Below are 23,471 nucleotides of genomic sequence, written 5' to 3' on the forward strand. Positions count from 1 at the left end.
TTCTACACCTCTTCAGAACTCCCAACAGAACAATCCCCTTAAAAAGAAGGGTCACCTCTACAACTAGTAGTGAGCACCAGTTGCCTCCCTCTTCATAAGCTCAGACTCTGAGAGGAGTAAGAAGGCCAGGTAGAGATCACAGACCTTCACATTTCTTTCTTTCTGGGTGACACAGCGTGTGTGACTGTGTTATGCCTTCTCGGGAGGTTGCAGGAATTTAATGCTTTGTCTGCGAGCAGAGACTCTGCCAAGTTTCGGCTGTGAAGTTGCCAAGGCAGAAGACTGTTCTTGCTGCGTCGGCTGGTAAATGCCGTTGCGAGTAATCCCATACGAACAACGGACCACAGATGCAATGGAGTTGATTCAATGGTTACGTTTACCATGCTTCTGAGACCGAGTGAATCATCAGGTTCTCAAGCTTGATTGCTTGCTGCACTGAAGAAGGTACAAATCACAGTTCTAGTTTCCATGCATGCAGATGCAGAGATGATATGTCTCAGTCTCTGTCTTCTTTGCACTTTGTGATGAGAAGAATGTTGACACAGGCCTGCAACTCCAAGAACAAGCTGTGAAATGGAGAGTTTAGGCAACCACTACGACAGCTTTGCAGGATCCGATGAAGAGTTCAGCGACATGGCCGGGAAGCTCGAGCTCGACGATTTTTTCCTTGCATCAAGCATCCAGAGCCAAGAAATCACTGTAGGCGAAGCAAGCTTAGATTCCGACAAGATCGGTGAGATGGTTGACGTGTCGATTCCGCCTCCAGATACAATGAACCGTACTGTGCTGCATCTTCAAGATATGATAAGGTTGGATGCCCATCCTCATGAGCTGATGGAATCAGGTGCCGTATGGGGTGATGCGCTTCTTTCTCAGGCATGTGCTGCTTCTCAACCCATCAGCGGATACTGCAACGCAGCTCGAGCAGATGGCATATCTGCCACCTTTTCCGGCAGCGAGAACTTCCGTAACTTGAGTTGCACTGGCGATATTTCTTCAGGGAAGTCTAAGAACCATGGCTCATTCGATCAACACAGATGGAGTAGGGGTGCAGTGGCCTCCGAGGTCTCTCCTAATCCACTTCCCAATGCCAAGAGAAAGTTCGAGGAATGCACCGGGATAGGAGAAAACAAGACAAGCCTTCTCCAACCTAGTTCTTTGAAGAAACCAAGACCGGAAAAGCATTCAGGATCTTCCACCATCAACTTCGGTCGGGACAGCAACTACGAGCCCGACACAGAGGCTGTAGCACAGGTGAAAGAGATGATCTACAGGGTTGCTGCTCTAAGGCCGGTGACTCTGGAAATGGTGGACGCAGTGGAGAAGCCGAGGAGAAAGAATGTGAGGATCTCAAGCGATCCGCAGACGGTGGCTGCAAGACAGAGGAGGGAAAGGATCAGTGAGAGGCTGAGGAAGCTGCAAAGTCTGGTCCCGGGAGGGAGCCAAATGGACACTGCAACCATGCTCGATGAAGCTGCCAACTATCTCAAGTTCCTCAAGTCTCAGGTCAGGATATTGGAAACCCTAGATAACAGGCATGATCCAGGAAACAACAGTACCATGCACCCCTTTCCATTCCATCCAAGCCAGGCTTTTGCAGTGCAACAGCTTTATCCCACTCAGAAACCCTAACCCTAAAGGTGAGGTATAAATCAAGTCCTAAGCACTCAAAGAGCATATCATTGTCTTCATCATTAGCTTAGGGTTTAGGGCTTAAGTCAGTGCTTAGAATAATCCTGATATCAAATGCCCATCAAGAGAAAAGGTTAGCCTTTTCGATCCAATGGTGGTGTTCCTGCTTTTTATCTTGGTCACCTTTTTCACTTTGCCAAAACCTCTTTGCATGTCCATAAAGCAACCTTGGCCTGTCAACAAACATTAACAAGCTCTCAACATACTGCAGAAGCCACAGATTAAAGTCTTCACCATTGGCCTTTCCCTGCAGCACCTATATAAATGTCATTATGATTATTTGTGACTCGTTCTGAGTCACATGATCAGATATATTTAATCTCTCACCATTCCTGTCTTCTTTTACTTTTCCCAAGTCCGACATGGCTTGCAAACTTGAGGAATGGTTCCAATGAACTATCAAGTGAATCAATTCCAAATGGTTTCTGCTTGCTGGTCCCTTGTTTGAGGTGGGGGAGACCTGTGTTCAGCTCTCTCCTCCCCTTCCAGTCCCACTACTTTGTTGCAGTTAAGTGTTGGCACTTTTGACTGCCCAATGCCAGAGACATTCTCTTGGGGGCCTGCTCATGTGTGGCAGAGCACAATGCTTCCTTGATTCGAGCCAAAGTACCCTTGAGAAGGCCACCAAGACATTGGTGAGCACATGGTGGGAAAAAAGAAAGGCTTGCGACTCCATGTAACTCACTTCTTCTCCAACTTGCTTTCTCTACCATCTCTTCTTTATATAACAGATTCTTATCTCATACAATGAGACATAGAATATGAACTCTCTCTCTCTCTCTCTCTCTCTCTCTCTCTCTCTCTCTCTCTCTCTCTCTCTCTATATATATATATATATATATATATATAAATAATGTGGATTGGCTAGCTAGCTAGTGACAGTGGTCCTTATTATGTGCCACCTTTTCTGTACTGAAAAGGAGGGTTTCTGCTGCTATGTGATGAAGGGTGGCTCCTGTGGTTGGAACTGGATGCTCAAGTTGGGGTTTGCTAACTGCTCGACTCAGATATTTCAATCCTTCCTCCTGGTGGTGTTGTGTTGTTGCCAACAATTCATTCTTGCTGTTGCTTGGAATGTAGAGTTTCTAATTTGCTCAGTCTATGTATAGAGACTTACAAAGTAATGAAATTAGTATTTTTCTATGAGAATTTAAATGCTTAAAAGACTCTGGAACATGTTATGTTGTGAAGAGAAATAAGCACAAAGATGCACTAATTTAGGGTAAAAGAAAAAAAAAGATCATAATATTCAAATGAAACATTTTAGAATATGCATTCCGCCCAATAAATCGTTCAAATGAAAACCTGCAAATCTTCCTAATATAAGCTGTATCTTAGTATAATTCAACAACTTTTTATGATGTAAATCTTGCTCTTCCAATGCACTATAAATTCCAATGAGCGATCCAAATTATTGTAAACTTAATTTGGGTCAAAGCAAAATCATACTAATAAGAAGAGGAATTGGTGGTTTTCGTTCCACATAATGTAACATTTCCAATTCAATTCAGTGAGATAAGACTTGAATTAATTCATATGTTTAATAAAAAAATTAAATAAATCAGTTATCATATTAAATAAATTCATACATATATAAAAATATATTGATCATTATCACTGCTTTGGTGGGCCGAGTCAGTGGTCGGCCCATATAGATTACGTTACATTGGGCCGACGGGATAGCACAAGCCCAGTGCTATAATAACGATGAGGAGCGGCCGTAGAAAACAAACAAGATTACGCGCATGGAGGTCTCCGCAGTTTCCCTCTGCTCCGCCTCCGCCTCCGCCTTCGCCATCGTCTCTCTCCCTCCTCGACCCTGTCTTCCACAGCCTCTCTCCGGACGTTTCGTAAAGAAGAGCCGTAACAATGTCTGCCGGTTGTTCGCCCTCTCCAAAACCCTCCAACAATCCCACGTCTCCACCTCCTCCACCTCCTCTTCTTCGGTCTCCCCTTCGCCGGTCACTGCGAAGCCTTCTTTCGACTCTCCCGCTAGACGGGCCGCGGTCGCCGAGGTCAAAGCATCTCCCGACCCGGTTTCGGTCCTCCCCAGGTGCTTTTCCTCGTCCGTTCCCAGTGTTACAAGATAGGGGTCTTGATGTTTCGGGTTAGGAGCTGTATTTTGATATTGGAAAATTGTTTCTTCTCGCTGTCAAGAAATTGGAATCTTGTCTCGAGTGGCTTCATAGGGTTCTTGATTCTTGTCTGGGGCTAGACCGGAGGTGTATTACAGGGCAAAGACAAATTGTTGGATGTATGGTGGTTATGCTACATAATTGCGAAGAGTAACTAGTAGAAAAATCCTCTCTTTTGATGAGATTGCAAACTGGCATTGGTTTGTGTGTCCTCCGTCATTGGAGAATGAGGGCGAGGCCAAGAACTAGCATGACAACGGGTGGGGCAGGGAAGGTATTAAGAACTATAATACCACTCTGATCCACATTTAAAAACTGACCCTAATGGTTCTTTTCTATTGCAACACAATGTGAATAAATTATGAAAGAAATATATTTTCCCTATTTAGTAGGGAAAATTATTTAGATGAATTTTTTAGGGTGATTTTTTCATGGTGTGGGTTGGTCAAGGATGGTTAAGTAATATGATACCTATCCTGACCTAGTTTTGTTTATGAAAATTGTATGACTCTGCCCAGTCAAAGTTAGTCAGATGTAACTCTATCTGCCATTTCGATCTTTTTTTTTTTGACAAAAAAATGTTGGAACTTCACCCTGTACTTAGGCAATGATATTCCAACCTGACACCATTGGGCTGGTGCGCCACAGTTCCAGTTGAAATTGTTTTTTCCATTCTCATCCGTAATTTCTTGTTATCTGTAAACTTTAAAGTTATGAATCTAATTATTTTGTGGCCTCTTTTTTGAAAAGCATACATCATGCTATTCTCTTATTTATTGCCTAATTGGTTCATCTGAGATAAAAATCTGGACCTGGTAATTTCCTCTGAATTTTCCATTTGAACCATTTTATAGCACCACTGAATTTCATTTTCTTTCCCCTCTCATAAATTTTATTCATAATTTGGTAACTAATTATTCAATTGTTCTTTATAAGCTATTTCTAGTAGTACTTTGCTCTTGGAAGTGTGCCATCAGGTTATCATTTGCTTAAAACAAGGTTTGCAATACCGAATGATACCATCCGTACCGGACGGTATGTACCGGTCCGTTAGAGCCATCAGGTTATCATTTGCTTAAAACAAGGTTTGCAATACCGAATGATACCATCCGTACCGGACGGTATGTATCGGTCCGCTAACGGACCGGTACACGGACCGTCCGCTACCGAACGGTACCATCGATCGAGGCTATTATCGTCGACGGTGACCGAGAGAGAAGAAAGAGGGAGTCGACGATGATCGAGGGAGAAGGTTAAAGAAAAGGCAGAAGGGGAAGAAAGAAATAGGAAAAAAAAAAGGAGAACCTGAGATTGGCGTCGTTCTCCTCGTTTGCGGCGATTTCTCATCCGCACGTGGGGAGAAGAGTATTGACGTCGTGGGGCGAAGATTTTCTTTTTTTTCTGCGACGTCGCTCAAGAAGAGAGGCGGCGTTGCCTCGGCGACGTCGCCTCGTGTGGGGAGAAGAGAGGTATACCGAGCAGTTTACCTCTCTTATATACACACACACACACACACACACACATACTGAGCAGTATATTGAAATATATCGCTCGGTATACAGTACCGTACCGTACCATATCGAGAAAATTTCAAAATTCCGGTACGGTACGAAATTTCAATCCTTGGCTTAAAATACAAATTCTCCTATGCTTTCCCATTTTATTTTCCTTGTTTCTTTTCTTTTCATTTTTGAAAGTCTGTACTTGAATCAATGTTGAGATCTAGTATACAGAATACTATTCCTGATATTCTACACCTGTATGGTGTGATTTGAAATACGCCATGTTGATGACATTCTAGCATTGCAAGACTTTTATTATCATCCTTGGTAAACCTAATCTGCTTCAAATTTTTCTATGGTCCACATTTGACACTAATTGGATATTATCGATTTTGTATCATGTTTGTATTCATTGTATGCAGAGTTGAGGGAGTTTTGCAAGTTCAAGATTACAATAATCTTATACGCTATTTTGGGGAGTCAAGAAGATGGAATGAAATTTCTCAGGTTACTTAAATATCTTTCTTGTCTCATATAAGTTGAAATTAGTAATTATTATCTTGTTTATGTAATTATGTTTTATATGTTCGTAGCATTTCTTATTAAATCTGTTATGCTTCATTTTTAGATATTGTTTCCCTGTGTTTTATTTATAGCTAAAAGAGTATAATTTTTCTGTTGCATGAGTAAGTTTTTTAGTGCATATGCAGCAACTATACAACTGTTCACAGTAACACCAAGTTCTCTCTTAAGACTATCTGCATGTTCACAAAACATGAAATTTCAAGGGAAATCAGAGAGCATAACAGAACAGTAATGATTTAATGAATGATGTTTTGTGCCTTTTGTGCCCAGGCTAAATATTTCTAGGCAGCAGAATATGACATCCTGAGCTTTATAATTCTTAAGCAGCCACATCTTTTCAGTTGAGCAGTCACATCAAGTTCTGTATTAAGACCATCTGTGTGTTCATAAAACACAAAACTTCAAGAGAAGTATTTCTTTTTTACGCAAATTAGAGAACATATCATAAAAGTGAAAATAGTTATAGTTTAACGTATAAAGTTTTGTGCCTAGGCTAAATATCTCTAGGCTGCAGAATCTTTTCTGCAGTGAAAAAAAGCTTCAGATTATGGTAAATACAACTGGAAACTGTTCTATAGATAAGTCAGCATCTTTGTTGTCATGTTATGGCTTATTTACAGCTGTGAGGGCCCTTTTTCTAGATTAAGTGGATAAGCTTTTCTTACTAATTAGTGATTATCCAGGCCATAGCTATTCAATATACACGCTATCTTGATTTTCTTTTCTACCAATAAAATGTTAATAATTCAGATGTGCTTAATGAATAAATGACATGTTATTATTTGACGTATTCGTCACACAGAGCATTCTGCGAAGCAGCTCTTTGAAAAAAATTGTTACAGTGTTCAGTTGAGGAGAAGCTAAGGTCATTTTCTCTGTGATTGTGCAGCTTTTTGACTGGATGCAGAGGCATGGGAAGCTCAACTTTGCATCATATAGCAGTTTTATCAAATATATGGGTATAAGTCGCAGTCCTATCAAAGCGCTAAAAGTCTATGATAGTATTCCAGATAAATCGATGAAAATTAATGTCTCTGTTTGTAACTCTATTCTTGGTTGTATGGTGACGAATGGAAGATTCGAGAGCAGTATGAGGTTGTTTGAGCAAATGAAAGATGATGGTCTATTACCGGATTTGGTCACTTATAGTACCGTATGATACCCTAACTCTTATTCTACTGCTAGCGTTATTCATTCTTTTAGAAGTTTGTGAGTGATTATGGCAAGTCTTGCTTTGTTGAACTTGTTTTCCTGTTTATTCTAGCTTTTATCAGGTTGGATTAAAGTGAAGAATGGTTACTCTAAGGCAATGCAATTGGTCCAGGAGCTTCGGAGTAAAGGTTTGCACATGGACAGTGTCATATATGGCTCTCTTCTGGCTATTTGTGCTTCAAACAATTTATGTGAAGAAGCAGAGATGTATTTTCAGCAGATGAAAAATGAAGGCCATCCTCCTAATGTATTTCATTACAATTCTTTGCTCAATGCATACTCAGTTGATGGGAATTATATGAAGGCTGAGAAATTGGTGAATGATATGAAATCTTCTGGATTAGTGCCCAATAAGGTTTCTTTTCATCATTGTTTATCTATTTCATGTCCTAGTGTCACTAAGTTTATGATCTGTATTCCTTGCATTGCTGTCATGGAAAGCTTCTTCTTCTTGTTCTCTTTCAGAAGTTTATGACCTGATGAAAAATGATGTTTTAGCAGTACTCATGATTTACCAATAAAGCATCTTTCAGTTATTTAAGTATCCACTCTATCATAATTAAAGCCATACTTCCAGGCCTTTTAAAGAATTAGGTTGTGCTGGTGAATTCTTTTTCGCTAGTAGATATGAGCTAATGAGAACTGAGTAAGTTATAATTGACGTACCTTTTTAGTCATTTGTCTATTGAACTTCTCTGATTGGAGGCAAGATTACTTTTTATCTCTTCTTGTGAAAATCCATATTCACATTTAGAGTTGGAGACAAGATTACATTTTATCTCTTCTTGTGAAAAACCATATTCACATTTAGAGTTGGAGGCAAGATCACATTTTATCTCTTCTTGTGAAAAACCATATTAACATTTAGAGTTGAACTTTGTATCCCTAGTACCATAAAAGTGCACCCACTGCAGAGATAAATGATCACAATGAAATGTATACTTTATTCATCCTTTGTCATCCATCATTGTTTCTTTAGAGAGTATTTCTAGCAGTTCCAAATGGCCCTTCTTAACTTTCAGAGTCCTCGTCCAGACCTAAGCCTAGAATTTCACTATCTTATGTAAGTTGTATCCATCCTTGATCCATCAGTCATAAGCATGCCATCAGTTTTTTAAACTATTATCACGTATTACCATCAGTGTGTTTCTACTTAAGTAGTCCAAACATTTGTCATCTGCATGTGCTAAATGATCCATGGTTTGTGTTTAAAAAATAAGATTCCTGCTGTTACATCCAAGTATCAGCAAATTTTTGTATTCCCTCATTTTTTTATAACTCTTATCTGATTTAGATTTATGTTTAAGGTGCTAAAAGCTGGAAGAATTTTAGCACAATATATTCGAACTTTTTATTTGTTAGCATTTTGTCTTGATTTGATTCTTGCAGATAGCCTTTTGCTTTAGAAAATTCGTAATGTTAGGCCTAATGATTATATATGGCAATTTCTAATGACTGCTATGAATTTCGTGAAAATTAACTCAAACCATTTAGTAATTGCATCCCATATATATTTCTTGTTAATCATGAACTTGTCAATTTTTTCTAATGACTGCTATGAATTTCGTGAAATTAACTCAAACCATTTAGTAATTGCATCCCATATATATTTCTTGTTAATCATGAACTTGTCAATTTTTTTCATCGTAATCCTGACCATGTGCAAATTTTTAGGTTATTATGACTACCTTTTTGAAGGTCTATGCTAGAGGTCATCTATTTGAGAAATCAGAGGAACTCTTATCTGAGTTAGAGGCTTTGGGATATGCTGAGGATGAGGTAGGTATTACCTACATAGTTGCCAATGCATGAATTATATAAAATTTGCAATTTTTCCTTTATGATTCTATCATATGCCAAAATTTATCCTGTTCGCAAAGATTTAAATGTCTCTCTTTCAAAACTCTTATAGGATGAACAGTAAAGGCAATTAAACTCCTAATGCCTTTTAACTTTTAAGGGCACTACTTTGTGACCTACATGGATCAGACAAAATTGGTGGCTTTTGTGTTTTTATGCCAGTAATTTGCTTACATATGTAGTTCTGTATTATTCAAAATTTAATCATATAACGATCTTTGTCCTCATGAAATGTAAGCATTCTTGCAGATGCCATATTGCATAATCATGGACAATCTTGCCAAGGCAGGACATTTATCTGAAGCAAAGAGAATATTTGCCCGGATGAAGGAAAGAGATGTAAAATCTGGTATGCTGACTTGATATGTTAGAAAAAATAATAATAATTTGATGGAAACAGGCTGCCAATCATATGAAGTCTTGCACTTTCTTAGTTACATTCGCAAACAGCACTATTCAATTTGTAAATCGAAATCACAAGATGTTTTAGGTAACAAGACAACCCGCCTTTGACAAAAATTAACTAATTGAAAAAGGTAAATGAAACATATACATTATGAAGATAATACATTTTAAAAGATACAGCAGCAACAACAACAAACCATAATGCTTTAACTACCTTTGGTCAGCAATGCATTGAAAAGATTTAATGAGATAATGGAAGATGATTGGTACTGTTAGACAGTAGCAATTATATCCCTTCATGCTTTCTACATCTTAAAGGTTTTCATCTGGGATCTTCCTGCATTTGAAGTAATGTTGTTTTGGCTCATCCTGCATCACTTGTAGATTCCATGAGTCATCCTCTATGTTGCAAATCATAATGATTCCACTCAAAACATTATCCTTTTTTTAACAGTTCATTAAGTACTTTTCACAAGAATTTATGGTTATGCTTGGATTGGTCATGGCATTCATATCAGCTAAAAATTAAGTTCTATCACTGAGAAAAAGGTTTATGTAGGTACATTATCCTCTACAATTGAAATGTTGAAAGTGGGGAATGGTTTGAATTAGCAACCATAAGGTATTGGTTCTATGTTTTATGTGATAGTGAAGGGAGTATTAGTTCTATGTTTTTTGAGATTAAGTAGTACCCTTGAGGCCTTGACCACATATGAGTTAGCAGCTGTGCTGGACATTTCATATATTTGTTTCTGCTGAGACGGTAGGTCCAATACAACAAATATTGTGAAACATATTTAGACTGGTATAATCTTCAAGATAGCAGATATTAAGGTACTGCTTCATGCCCCATGTCAGCTCAGGGTACAGGTGTAAAGCACATCCATGTAGATGGACTTCCATACTGCCTTGTTTTGCAGTGTACCATTCCTTTTGGTTCAATGGGCATGAACTTGTTTCAAGCAGTGTCTTGAGTCACCATTGGGGCAGCCCTCTTGTTTGTTTCCTCGCTGCTTTTATTACATCTCTCATATTTCAGCTCCTTTTCTCTTCGATGGCTCATAAATTCCAAGGCGCCTGGAAGGCAACTATGTCTAGGTTAATCCTAATCTTTACATATTCCAGATTATTTTGGATTTTGGATCACACTTAGTAGTGCTAGATCTTCCATCCATGTAACCACTTACTTATTCTGGTTGGAAATAACAAGAGGACGCAACTTTCTTATATAGACAATGTCCCTCCGATAACTAATATGAAATTTGTAATTTCAAAAGCTACTTGATGCACTATATAGTTTTCATGTGAATTGTATGACAACTATCTCTCAGGAGATTTATGTAATTCAGGTTCTTAGTTAAATATTTTCGTCAGTCAATGTGGAATTGTTTGGAACAATGGCTTCCTGTTGTTGCAGTTGATAATCTTGTTAGCATTTTCAATCTGCAAATTTCATTGTTCATAATTTGATATAAATCCTATTTCTGCAGATGGGTATTCCTATAGCATCATGATTTCAGCATTATGTCGAAGTGGTTTATTAAAGGAAGCAAAACAACTTGCAAAGGATTTTGAAGCAAAGTATGATAGATATGATTTGGTAATGCTTAATACACTGTTAAGGGCTTACTGCAATGCAGGAGATATGGAAAGTGTAATGCAGATGTTGAAAAAATTGGATGAATTGTCAATATCTCCAGATTGGAACACATTTCACATCCTCATTAAGTATTTTTGTAGAGAAAAGTTGTATCACCTCGCATACCGAACTACTGAAGACATGTATGGTAAAGGCCATCAACTAAATGAGGTAAGTTTTCTCAGATTTGTTTGCCCTGATAATGCCACTGTGATCTTTCTCTGTGAAGTATATTCTATACATAACCATTACAGATTGAACTCAATCATAAATTTTACTTCAAAATGATGCATGGATGATAACTGATAAGTGTATGGTAACATGTAAAAGGTGTTTTTTCATTAAATGGAAGCATTGGCATCAGATGGTGTAAATATGAGTAATATTGGCTGCATTTAAGTGGATTTGGAGGAAACACTGACAGCAATTGAAAGCATATCATAGGGTTTTTTTTTTTAAGTTTTAATTTCTGTTGGGGAATCATAATATCCCAAAGCTATGAAATACATGTGTCCGGTAGAATTTATTTTTGAGCTTCTTTGGTTTTAACACAATCTCTACATAAGTCTGCATCTTTTTGTTTTTTTGGTCTGAAATGATCACTACAGGAAATAGAGTCCATACATCTGAAATGGTGATAATGGAAATTTAGGTCCTTGTGTATGAACTATGAAGCGGTGATGAACTTTTGTGGTGCTGCTATAGGGAAGACCTTTCGCTAAAAAAATCCAAATGTGCACTTTTTAATAAGGTATCACCATGAAGGTACCTCCCACCACTAGTATTCAAGCCATATCATGGTTGTCCGGGGATATGGCTCTACAGACTGAGTAAATTCTTGAAATCAGAGACTTACAAATTCAAGTATTTATCCAAATAAATCTTAAATATCTTTTTAAAAGTTTTATCATAGTAATTTTTTCTCATATATGGGTAATTAAATGGACAAAGTTTCAAGTCATTTCAAGCTTTGTTCACTAGTGAAGGTTACTGCATTAAATCCATCTACTTCAGTATTAGACCTGAATTTCTTTCTCTCCTTGACATTAACTATGAAATATCTTTATGTCCTTCAAATGTTAAAGACAATTAGGAAAGTTCGGTCAGATTTTATAATTTTTCATCCTTTTAATTTTGGGTGGCTGGTCATCCATTATATGTCAAGAAATCCCAAAAAGAAATTATGGATACCAGTATTAACTATTAACGTGTATCAATTCATTGATGTTCTTGAACAAATGGAATACAATGAATGTCACCCTAGTTCTCTTTTATCTCTAGTTTCGATGTAAGATTATAAAGTATTATATTTCAATGTTTCTGCTATAGAAATCTTTGTATCTTATCTAATTACTGATACTGTTTGTAGGAGCTTTGTTCTTCCCTAATTTTACAATTAGGACAATCAGGCTTTCCATCAGAGGCATTTTCTATTTATAACATGTTAAGATACAGTAAGAGAACATTGTGTAAGTCTCTTCATGAGAGAATAGTTGACATCTTAGTGGCAGCAGGGCTTCTGAAAGATGCCTATATAGTCGTGAAGGTATGACCATCTCGCATTTTGGTGTACATATATTTTGTTTTGAGCTCCTCTTGCATTAAGTTTACTGTTTCCAATTGAATAGGATAATACACCACTATTATCCGAGAAATGCTTGGAGAGATTTGCTATTTCATTTATGAAATCTGGCAATATAAACTTGATAAATGATGTTCTGAAAGCACTTCATCTTTCAAGCTACCAAATCGGTCCGGTATGATTTCTCACTGAACCCCTCCATTTTATTTATTTATTTATTTATTTTATTGTGATCTTAATGTTCTTGAGATAGTTTATAACTCTGTATCCTTAAATCCATTTCAGAAAGATGGAATGCTTGCTTGTTTTGTCTAATTAATGCGTAATCTTTGAGTCACCTGACCGTAGATTTGCTACATTGACTAAACTAACTATATGGACCTTTATATTCTCCAAAATTTCAACTTTTGTCTTTTGTATAACTCTCATGTTCTCTTTTTTAAATACAGGATGGTGTAATAAAAATTTAGAACAGGTTGGTCAACTTTTTTGTAATTGTTCCTTCTAAAATTTTGTTCTGGCAGCACTTGAATCCTCGGATATAGTATCATCCCAGCACTAGCCAATACCACCTTCTGACAGAAACTTCTGTTACTTAACCAACAACATGCTACTGTGGCCCCGTCCCTTCTTTAAAAGTGTTCAAAATATATGGGATTTTTAGTTTTTGAAGAATGGGGATACTTTTGTTGATATATGGGCTAAAGTTTGCTATGTAACTCTCTACCCAAGTTATAAGTTGAAGATGACTCAAAGCTGTCAACATCTTCATTTGTGCTATGAGAGACTCCACTTGCAAGCTGTTTTGACATTACATTGACTTAGATGCCCATGCAAGTTGAAATTTGAATGTAAAGCTTAAAAGAGCAGAAATGACATAATGAAAAAAGAGGTTATATTTGCACAACTACATCAGATATTTTTTAATGTTGGAGGAACTACATCCTTGAGCTGTTAAAGACACATTAATATTGGCATTATTTTCAAACATTTTGTTGTGTGAATATGATGATTCAAAGAAATGAAGTTAGAGAAGTCGAAGGATTTGGACCAAAACAATATAGAAGAGATTTTCTCAAGTTGGTGATCGTAAAGTAGGTTTAGCTCAAATATGCATCTTTGTGCATGTCGTAATTATATAAATTAAGAATAGATGTATTATCTTAAAAGTTTCTAAGATAATTTGGCTAGTATCATTATTCAATAATAAAAATTCAATTAGGAAGCTACAGTGTTGAAGACTTGAAACAGTCAACTGTGGTAGCAATGTTCATCACTACCACAGTTGAGGCTCATTATAGTTGATGTCCAAACTCCAAAGTGTGTTGTACAAGTGCCTTTTGTGATGTGCGAGCTTGTGTACTAGTAGCATAACTCTTGGGCACGAATTCTGCTATGGTTGCTAGCATGAGTACATCACCTGGTGTTTGTCAAGGCTTTTATGGACTATATTATATTGCATTGCAATGATACCGCAACATGAACTCACATAATTGGCGGGAACAGACACGAGTACGACATGCAGCTAGTTGTCATGCAGCATTAACAAGAGACATGTGGTCAACCTTAACCATTGAATATGAATCTTGAGTAGGTGTCATATTTTGAATGCCTACATAAGGTACTAGTATGATATATAGGTTGTCGAAGAATTGCTGATATTGTGCTGCATGCTTCTCCCCTCACTCTTCATAAAATCATTCTAAAGTCTCCTCAGTTGTCTTACTTGGTACTTCTAATGCCCTTTTCCTTTCTCTGCATGTAAAGGGAAGACCATTGCTCATAATATTATGGTTGTGTCCTGTATGTAGCGATTGAACATAACTTCCTTTATTCATGACCTGTCAAGCAGCATTGAATGCGATCATCAAAGTATGTGGCTGTATCGCTGTCTAAATGCTCAATTGTCATCACTATTTATCCTCACCTTTGGATCATGGGGCACACCATGATTAAATGTTGTTTAAATGCTTCTTATGAATCAGCATGCTTTCGACCTTTTGCATGCTTATTTGTATCTCTGGATCCAGCAGTCCTCTATGCCACGCACCAGAAGCTGATGTGATCTTAGATTGTGTAAGTCTAGACGAGCCTACCATTAAAGTCTGGGCATCTTAAGTCACGTGGAAGCTATTTGATCAGTAAGGCCTATTAAGTTGGACCATATCGCTTCCCTGTAAGGTTGATCCAATTGACTTTGTGGAACTTTGAATTGGTTCGTTGATACTGATTGCAATAGCCACTTCAAACTTCTGTAGAGAGCCAACCAGAATCGAATCGATGTAGGTTGACTAAGCATAGAGTTCTTGCTTTAGATTTGTTGCTTGAGCCTGCATCACTTAATGGCAATTCTGCTGCTTTTGGCATCTCATTGTTTGGTTCTTTTTTGTGAGTGCCTTTTCACTGAGGAGCAAGTCAGGCATAGCTTTTGTCGAATTATGTGGTTGAGTATGCCTTTCTCTTATGTTCATTTATAAGTACTGTTTGCTGGCATAATGAAATTTTCTGTTGGATCCATTTCTCTCCTTTTGGTGACAAGCCTCAGATAATACATGTAAATTTGGTATAGACTTGTAGGTGATATACTGAATCCTTAACCTTTCATCTTGAGGAAGAGGAAAGGTAATAATCTTTCTACTTCGTTCTATAGGATATATTTCACATAGCTGTGTCGCGTTTTATTGCAAAACCTGGAAAGAAGGATCTGCTTTTGCAATTGCTTCAATGGATGTCAGGTCATGGTTACTGTGTAGACTCATCATCAAGAAACCTGCTCCTCAAGAATGCACATATATTTGGTCATAAGCAGATCATAACGGAAATATTATCGAAGCAATACATGATGTCAAGGAAACCAGGAAGCCGGAATGCGAAGAAGTAATCCTGGAGGAGTGAGTACTATAATTTCTTTTATGCATGTTGAAAATGCTCACTTTAATTTTGTTTTTTGTTTCCAAATGGTTATTGGTTTCAGTTATATTTTAAATAGTGGATCTGAATTGTTATGCTACATGTGTTATAGATCATTAGCTCAGACTGTTGGTTATTTAATTGGAGGCTTACCAGCCACTTGCTAAGCCTGTGATAAACTTGTTATTGAGCATAAATAAAATGTCTGACAGTTTCCATATGTAAATTGGGATAGGGTTCCTGGTCGTGCTTACAATAACCAATCTAATAATAACGATAATCTTTTTGACCAGGTTTGTCATTTGTTGATCAACTGCTAGTGCTTTATCCACGGGAAGAATACAGCTGGGGAATGCCTTGGTGAAAGATAGATGTGGGTAAAGTTCTCCCGAACGCATTACTAGTTGAAAAGTGGGATGCGCTTGCTCTTCTGCCGGTCGCACTCTGAAAACTCCAGCAGACACTGATTGCCTCCTCAATTTGATGCACTTTTAACAGGCTGCTGCGGAATGAAGCATATCCAATTTTACATCGAAGAAACCGATGAACATCGATATGCTTGCAGATCATTGTGCTGCTTGCTTGGCTGAAAAAGAATGACAGCCTCTTGCTTCCTCTTTGTGCTCCTCCAAGTGTAAATCTAGCTAGCTGTCTGTATTGTTCTTAATTTTCAAGGCCAGATGTACTCCCCTCAGTCAAGGTTTAAATTATTATTTTATAAATATTGTAAACTTATCTGAATTTTTATGAAAAATACTTGTTTAAATGTATCCTTCCATTATTGTTTTACAATTTTTAATTTTTAATGACATGATAATTATCCGATCAGAATGATTATGATAATATAATTTTAATTCTTAATGATATGGTAATAATCTGACCATGTTCCATCTCTCAAAGCGGTTGGCACGTCATCGCATCTCACATGCTCTCTTTGGTGGGCAAAGAGCATCATCCCCGACTCCTCGTTGATGTGTTGGTTGGTTCAGCACAATGCACTTTTTATTGCCTGGCACATCGTATTTGATGATATGCTCTTACAACTGGGAGACCGTCCCAAATAGAACAACATCAGATATCGTTAGCGTTTAGTTTAGGTGTCCGTCCGTTAAACAACATCAACATGGCTTAACTATGTCCGTGCCGGGTTTTCATATAGCAAGGAGAGATGCATTCAAAAACACAAAAGAGCAGCAGCAAAAGCAAACATTCCTCTACGCTTCTGTCACCCTGCACTGCACAATGTAAGCCGCAATGCAAGCCCACAAAGAACAACACATCAAAAAAAATGTATTTTAGAAAACAAGATTATATGTGCAACAGAATCAGAATTCTGGAGCCCCAAAAGAAAAAAAAATTTTCGTGCAACTGAAATCTAAATGTGAACAAGCTACTTCTGTGCTAGGAATTCTGGAGCATTCAAGAAAAGCTTACCTGTTAAGTTTCACTCCACATGTGAGAGAGACCCTGCATCAGCTCGAGTTCTGCAACATCGGCCAAAAGAACAGAAATTATTTGTTTCGTGACCAACAAGTTTAAGTACACAAACAAATTATGTAAAACCACATGGTCAGACGCATCTTATCCCCAAACTTACTTGTGATCCGATGGATTGGGCGTAATTTCATAGACAATTGTCGCTACCACATCCCTTTTCAGCTGAAAAAGCATAATCAAGTTGCCGTAAGTGTACTCCCAACTTTACATTGAGAAACCCCCCCCCCCCCCCCCCCCCCAAGAGACTTGCATACCTGAGTAGCTTCCCCTTTTAACCCGATGTAATATATCTGAGTGGTATCCCCACCAAAATTATCAGGAAAATGCAGAGTAAGATTTCCCACACCCTGAAATCTTGAGTATCTGATTAATTTATCAACACCACATGACACCAGGTAAGTTAACAGTTATATTATGTAAAGATTTCATGTCTACTACTATAGACATTATAATATAATAAAACTGTTAAGAACATCACTTATTATCTGTTTCCCATAAATGGCTCTAAATCGATTACTTATTCTACGGCATGAAGGGTGCAAATTTTGTACATTCTAAGCAAAAGCTATTATATATCATGACAAATTCTTTCTAACTTGGCCAACCATCACGGAACCAACATGTGACCTGCTCTCTTTCTGCAATCACACCGGGTGCATTTTCTGCATTATATGAATAACATTGCAAGCATACAGCCAATCTATGAATCACCAAAATTTAATCAAAACTCTCTTTTACAATTACAAACTTATTAAAAAAACTAAATTCTAGGTTATATAACTTAGATCAAGAGAATTGATGAAACCAAAAATTATTACCTTGTTTGATACTCCAAGAGTCCTTGCAAATTCTCATTCAAGTCCCATTCCTTTATAAGAGTAAGAAATGTTTAATGTTTTAAAGACTTCATCGATTAATCCAAAGTTAACAAACATAATACCTGAACAGGCTGCATGTTTTGAGCATCAGAAAAGTCGATACCATCACGGTTTATGAACCTGTCAGAAGTTCGGCAATTTTAGTAAGTTCAAAGAATACTACTACCAGTTTCAGGCAATAAGGCACTTTGGTGTCTTCGAGGGCTAGCACTTTTGACAACACCAGAAGCCTATGTTAGTTGCCATTTGGCCTCGCTCTTGTTTATTTTTTATAGTAGCTTCCTGCATGACAGGTAGCTGGTAATTGCCAATTACCATGGAGTCCCACTAAGTCTTTCAGGCAGTGTGGAGATGAATGCAACCCTCTTGATGTTACTGCTAGTTTTGTAGCAATTAGTCATTAATCCTCTTGCATGTTCGGCAAACAAGGTATCAACAGAAATATAAAAATGACCCTCATTTGCCGACAATGTCTATATCTGCATTTTGCAGCACCTTCTTCTTATATTAGTAAGCTCTGGTATTCAATGGTGCAGTATCTTCTTAAGCACAATTTGGGAAATGAAAGTCTCATCAGTAATGGACAAGTGAATTTACTCTGTATTTTAAGTATTTAAGTAATTTACGCAATATTTAAGTATTCACTGCTTTTTTGTACTTCAAGTGACCACAGATTATACAATATTCCTCTATGGAAAAATTCTAGAACTGTGCTTTTTCTGATTTATAAATGTTGGCCCAGATTTTGTATTCTTTATACTCTTCCTACTTCTCACAACATACCCTACTAGATGAGTCAGATCTTACAGAGAATGGAGAAACATATGTGGACAAAAAAATAATGCTACTCAACTATTGCCAACAGGAAGATGATGATGGTACAAACATCGCCATGTCTCATTACTCTATAATATTCAATATTGTTATTGGTAACTAATAGGGGCTTGTATTGCACATGATATGGACTTAAAAGAGTTGATTGCTCGGAACAATATAAGTTCAAAAATACATCAATCCAAGATAGAGATAATAAGTTCTGCAGTAACAAGATAAGCATTATTGACCAAGCCAGAAAGAAGATAATAGAAAGTGGAATAGATGTTTAACAAATTTCTGATTTTCTTCAGTACTCTTTTACACTACCTATAAATCATGCATGGATAAGTCACATTTATCATCATCTAGAGCTTAAAAAGAACTTGGTTCCTCACATAGGGACTTTTCATCTTTTTTCAATTCACATATACACATACATAAACTTAATAATTGAAGTTACTGTCAAAGTCGAACCATGCTTGCAAGCATGAAGAGACAAAATCCTATTTAGCTGCAATCATCAGAGACCTTATACACTGATATAATGATGCATACACTGACAGCATCAGAACCCAGACATCTGTGGTAATCAGAAACAAATTTACTGTTAGAATTAGCTTAGTTCCAGTTGATTTTTTTTTATAAAACTGCAAGCACATAGGTAGGTGGAAAAAGAACATGATTCATCCACTTTGACATGGCTGCTCCCAGAATCTAAATCATCCAGATCTATTGACCTGTTTTGGAGTTAGTAAAAGCAATAGGAATTGTGTAATATATAGTATAAGTAACGTGCATAGTATTGAACAAAAAAGGTTGGATTTGAAAATTTCAACCCAGCCATTTCCTTTATTTTTTCTGCAGAATGCAATCCATCTTCAAGAGAAAAAAAAAACATGCTGTCTCATTGGAATCGATATGATCATAGGTAATTTCCCATGAAACACTATTTTAACTGACAAAAATAATGCCTTGCAATTGTAAAAAAGACAACGCCTTATGTGCCAATGATGATCTGAATGGTGAAACATATACGTATACCTTTATTTAAAAATCAGATGAAAAGAGACTCTAAAACTCGGTAAGATTTCATTAAGATAAATTAAAAGGCAAACATGTTAAATTTTCATCATGAGGAGAATCATACGCTCGCATCTTTGAAGGACTTGTTCCTCCGGAACCACCAACAACGGATATGCTCTTGATCTTGACATCTGATGTAAACCTACATTCACAAATGGCAACCAAATGAACAAACAAACACAAAAAGGCAAAAACCAAAAATTCACTCCTATAATTGACACATAAGTATGCATGCAAGTATATCTGAGTAAGAATGCTATAATTTTGAGCATAACCATAGCTCAAAAAGTATTAGCTTGAATGTAGAAGTTTACAAAAAAAGGGAATATGCGAAGGCAAATAAAAATAAAAATAAAAATTTTAAGAACAAGGACAGTAAATATGCTTCCATAGAAGCAGTTGCAACATTTGTCTGAGGAAAAACAGAAACTTGCTCTCAAAAAGGGTTGAAGACCACTTATGAAGAGCTTATTTAGCTGCTTCTGTAAAAGAACACCAAAATCAATATCCATGATTCCGCATACTATTCTGGTTATGCATTTCTTTATATGAACCAACAAATTCACAGCATTTCAAAAAGACATACTACTGTTGAATCAGTAATCATCATGATAATATTGAGGAGCACTGTTGTGCCAAGCACTTCAAAGAATTGCCATGGATTATGCATATTGGTAGGTGATCACGATGTTCCTTCTAAGTAAAAAACATAACTATATGCTTAATGTCATTGTTTAATGCACTGTCATGGAATCAAGCTCAAAACATCATAGGATGTCCATGTTAAGGATTCATCTTGAGTCTCGGGGTTTAAAATGCTCAAATTGTCAAGTCATCACAACCGATCAGAAAATTAAAGATCAACAACTGATATAAGCAGAACTTCTTGGATGCTGCATCTCCAAATACTAGTAAAATTATTTGAATATGATATAAGCATCCGATGGCATTTGACATGAAACTGAAAGCAACTCAAGCAATGCCTCAAATTTTGCAGATTGCGAAGATTGTTTCTCGGATATAGATGCATCATAGTTTCCTTTCAAGTTCCACTAAAGCTTATTACACAAAGAGAAACATGGGACCATTGAAGAAAAAGTACCATTTCTACCTACAAGACACCATGACAAAAAAGCTAGATGATGAACGAAGTAATAAGAGGTAATGTTCCTTTAGCACCTTAGGAACTCAAAGAGCGGAATGACTACTTACGGTATGAAAACAAGCAATTCAGGATCACCATCATTGCTTTCGAGGAGGCCCTGCCACATCAAGAAATGATCATAAAAAGTTTGCTCAAGACATGCCGATCCTCACTGAGAGAACAATAATTCTCGCTTCTGAGACACAAAGAACCGTGTAATTTGCCCAAGGAAAGAACACACGGAACCAACATCTTTCACCAGCAACACAAAGCAACATGCGAGAACAACATCTTTGGGCGAAGCATTAACAGAAGTAGCATCAAGACAGCCAAGCGGGGGAGGAAAAGAAAATTCGAGTGAAAGAAACGCGATACCGACCTCGGAAGTATCTAATCGACGATTCCAGGGCTTGAAAACCGATTTGACGCTTCCAGCGACTGCTTCATTTAGGGCCGAAACCTGCAAATGCAAATAAGAAACCCTGGATTCTCGGTGCCACAACAAAGAACGAAACCCTAGTTCAAGAAAATAAGAGAAATTTTCGGGGGTTTCGGGGGGAGGGCGAGCTCAGATGCCATCGACTACCTTGGAAAGATCGATGTGGGTGTGGAGCGACCAATCCGCGGAGCAGTTGTGATCCTCGCAGCTGTGGTCATGCAAGCAAGACATTGCAGCTGGTTGCGATCCTCCCTTCCACCCACTCACTCTATATATACCGATCTTGAAACAGGGAAGGAAAGGGGTCGAAGAACCCAGAGACAGGCGAAAGGCAGGCGGAGAGATGGCTGCGCTGGTGGGAAGTGCACCGTCCAGTTGTCCTCAGGAAGACGACAACGGTGCGCGCTGCTCTGCATAGCGACTATAGTTACGACAAAATTCAGAAAGACTGACGTGGCACACGCTCGCCTTTCGGAGGCCTTCACGACACGATATGGCCCTCGGAGGCCTGGTTCCCCTGGCTCGGACCAACCCGGGAAGCCGATGACGACACGAAGCGCTCCTTCTTTTGCCTCGGTGTCCCCGAGGCCCAATGGCTCGGCCCCGCGGGACCACTTGCCTGTCTGGGAACGGGCATTTCGGCGTGCCGTCCGTTCAAATGAAAGCTTGACCATACCAAGTCCCGAACATATCGCTGGCGACTTACGTCACGATTCGATCCAATTGGACTGGCGTGGCGCACATCTAGCGGCGGGATCCTGATCAGTGCGCTCCTTGATGTGCCGCCCTGCCTGCCGGCACGTAAGTCGCGGTTTGGTAAGACAAGCACTTCACGACACGATTCGGTAAATATATCATAAATTTGCTCCTAAAAATTATGCAAACGAAACCATATTAAATTGATAAATGACATTGATCCAACCAATGGAAGTTAATCACTGCTCGCTCCTCTATACGGTGGACTCTGGACAGGGCTACGGACAATCTGATGTTGAATATTTTTTGATTGAAACAATGTAAGTTAATCAATTAATCATTTCTCACAAGAATTTATAAAAAATATGTTCTCCAACTTTTGTAGAAAGCATAAACTATAACAAGTAAATAAGAAGATTAGCATTGAAAAAAATATGGATCCTAGTATATTCTCCGACGAATACCATAAGAAAGCTTCGGAAGCTCGACGCAATTTGGGTAAATGAGAACTTCTAATAGTTGAAAACCTTAACAAAGAATGGGCGAAAGCCTATAGTGTATTTGTGCTTGTACAATGCATATAACGTGATATATCAAGTCATCACTCGGTTGAGCGGACACAAGTTTGAATTCAATTAGTATGTGATAAATCTCTTAAAGCATCTCTAGGTCAAAGAGCAACACTACTGAGTCCAAGTCAAAGGACTCCATCGTACGAGATGGAGCCACACTACGAGATGGATTTGCCCCCACATGGGGCGCATCCTCTATCGATATGGTTGACTCAGCTCCTTTTGAGACTAAAGCTTATACTACCTATACCAATGATGGTGATGAGGTTGATGATCTATTTGAGTCAAAAGTGTTAGATGATGAGGTTAAGAATAATATTATAGACATTTAGAAGTTATGATTACTGTGAAGCTCTATGGGTATTCGTAAAAGTTTTAGTTATAAGATGAGATAAGGAATATTTGAGGCAGTAAAAGACTATTTATTAAGGTCAAAGATGATCCTTCATTTGGTCAGTCACATATTCGACTCCTAAACGTCTTAAAGAGAGTGGGACATGTAATGTCATCCAGCGTGACCCAAAACATGCGATGCAATCCTTACAACTCAATAGTTACTTAGGTCATTAGAGAAATCATGCCAAATCTGTTATAATCTACACAAAAGGCTATGCAACAAGAAATTATTATGTCATGTTTTCCTACAACCACGAGCGAGCTTTGCGTACGATCAGATGTCAGACCTTTAGTGTCCATTTAAATCTTCTTGTCCATCCAAGAGGCACATATGGCACATGCACTTGTTAGCCCTTTGTGCATTGTCATGCCTAGTCTCTCCAACCCTTAGTGTCATCACATATGGCCCTATTTGCTCTCAGTACATA

General features: G+C 37.9%; 3 protein-coding genes across 4 annotated transcripts; 2 read left to right on the forward strand and 1 right to left on the reverse strand.

Annotated features, from left to right (window-relative positions):
• Positions 1 to 123: 123 nt before the first annotated feature.
• On the forward strand, positions 124 to 2,776 carry LOC135608256 (transcription factor LATE FLOWERING-like). Its single transcript, XM_065100933.1, has 2 exons — positions 124 to 444; positions 546 to 2,776. Exon 2 carries the CDS (start codon positions 574 to 576, stop codon positions 1,630 to 1,632), a length of 1,059 nt encoding a protein of 352 aa, XP_064957005.1. The 5' UTR covers positions 124 to 444; positions 546 to 573; the 3' UTR covers positions 1,633 to 2,776.
• Positions 2,777 to 3,437: 661 nt separating this feature from the next.
• On the forward strand, positions 3,438 to 16,300 carry LOC135586077 (pentatricopeptide repeat-containing protein At1g10910, chloroplastic-like). Its single transcript, XM_065100934.1, has 11 exons — positions 3,438 to 3,745; positions 5,752 to 5,836; positions 6,804 to 7,067; positions 7,179 to 7,481; positions 8,801 to 8,905; positions 9,236 to 9,335; positions 10,882 to 11,201; positions 12,400 to 12,576; positions 12,659 to 12,787; positions 15,263 to 15,503; positions 15,816 to 16,300. The coding sequence occupies exons 1-10, from the start codon at positions 3,438 to 3,440 to the stop codon at positions 15,491 to 15,493; spliced, it is 2,022 nt and encodes a 673-aa protein (XP_064957006.1). The 3' UTR covers positions 15,494 to 15,503; positions 15,816 to 16,300.
• A 206-nt stretch (positions 16,301 to 16,506) lies between these two features.
• LOC135580840 (uncharacterized) lies at positions 16,507 to 21,771 on the reverse strand. Of its 2 annotated transcripts, none has more exons than XM_018823472.2 (10): positions 21,527 to 21,771; positions 21,320 to 21,400; positions 21,009 to 21,058; positions 19,861 to 19,938; positions 17,960 to 18,017; positions 17,838 to 17,887; positions 17,274 to 17,382; positions 17,120 to 17,181; positions 16,957 to 17,006; positions 16,507 to 16,752 (listed from the first exon to the last, which is right to left on the reverse strand). In XM_018823472.2, exons 1-9 carry the CDS (start codon positions 21,608 to 21,610, stop codon positions 16,967 to 16,969), a joined length of 612 nt encoding a protein of 203 aa, XP_018679017.2. In that variant the 5' UTR covers positions 21,611 to 21,771; the 3' UTR covers positions 16,507 to 16,752; positions 16,957 to 16,966. The 2 variants fall into 2 exon arrangements, with proteins under 2 accessions (XP_018679017.2, XP_064957008.1); XM_065100936.1 differs by having other exon boundaries at positions 16,507 to 16,757.
• Positions 21,772 to 23,471: the final 1,700 nt, after the last annotated feature.

This window comes from Musa acuminata, chromosome BXJ2-3, assembly GCF_036884655.1.
Source record: "Musa acuminata AAA Group cultivar baxijiao chromosome BXJ2-3, Cavendish_Baxijiao_AAA, whole genome shotgun sequence".
Taxonomy (NCBI): Eukaryota; Viridiplantae; Streptophyta; class Magnoliopsida; order Zingiberales; family Musaceae; genus Musa; species Musa acuminata.

Coding starts and splice junctions, on each gene's coding strand:
- LOC135608256 (XM_065100933.1), top strand. CDS start 574: ATGGAGAGTTTAGGCAACCACTACGACAGCTTTGCAGGATCCGATGAA.
- LOC135586077 (XM_065100934.1), top strand. CDS start 3,438: ATGGAGGTCTCCGCAGTTTCCCTCTGCTCCGCCTCCGCCTCCGCCTTC. Junction 7,068..7,178: donor ATTTGGTCACTTATAGTACC/GTATGATACCCT, acceptor TGTTTATTCTAG/CTTTTATCAGGTTGGATTAA. Junction 11,202..12,399: donor AAGGCCATCAACTAAATGAG/GTAAGTTTTCTC, acceptor TACTGTTTGTAG/GAGCTTTGTTCTTCCCTAAT.
- LOC135580840 (XM_018823472.2), bottom strand. CDS start 21,610: ATGTCTTGCTTGCATGACCACAGCTGCGAGGATCACAACTGCTCCGCG. Junction 17,383..17,837: donor CTCTTGGAGTATCAAACAAG/GTAATAATTTTT, acceptor TAAATTAATCAG/ATACTCAAGATTTCAGGGTG. Junction 17,182..17,273: donor TAAAAGGGGAAGCTACTCAG/GTATGCAAGTCT, acceptor ATGCTTTTTCAG/CTGAAAAGGGATGTGGTAGC.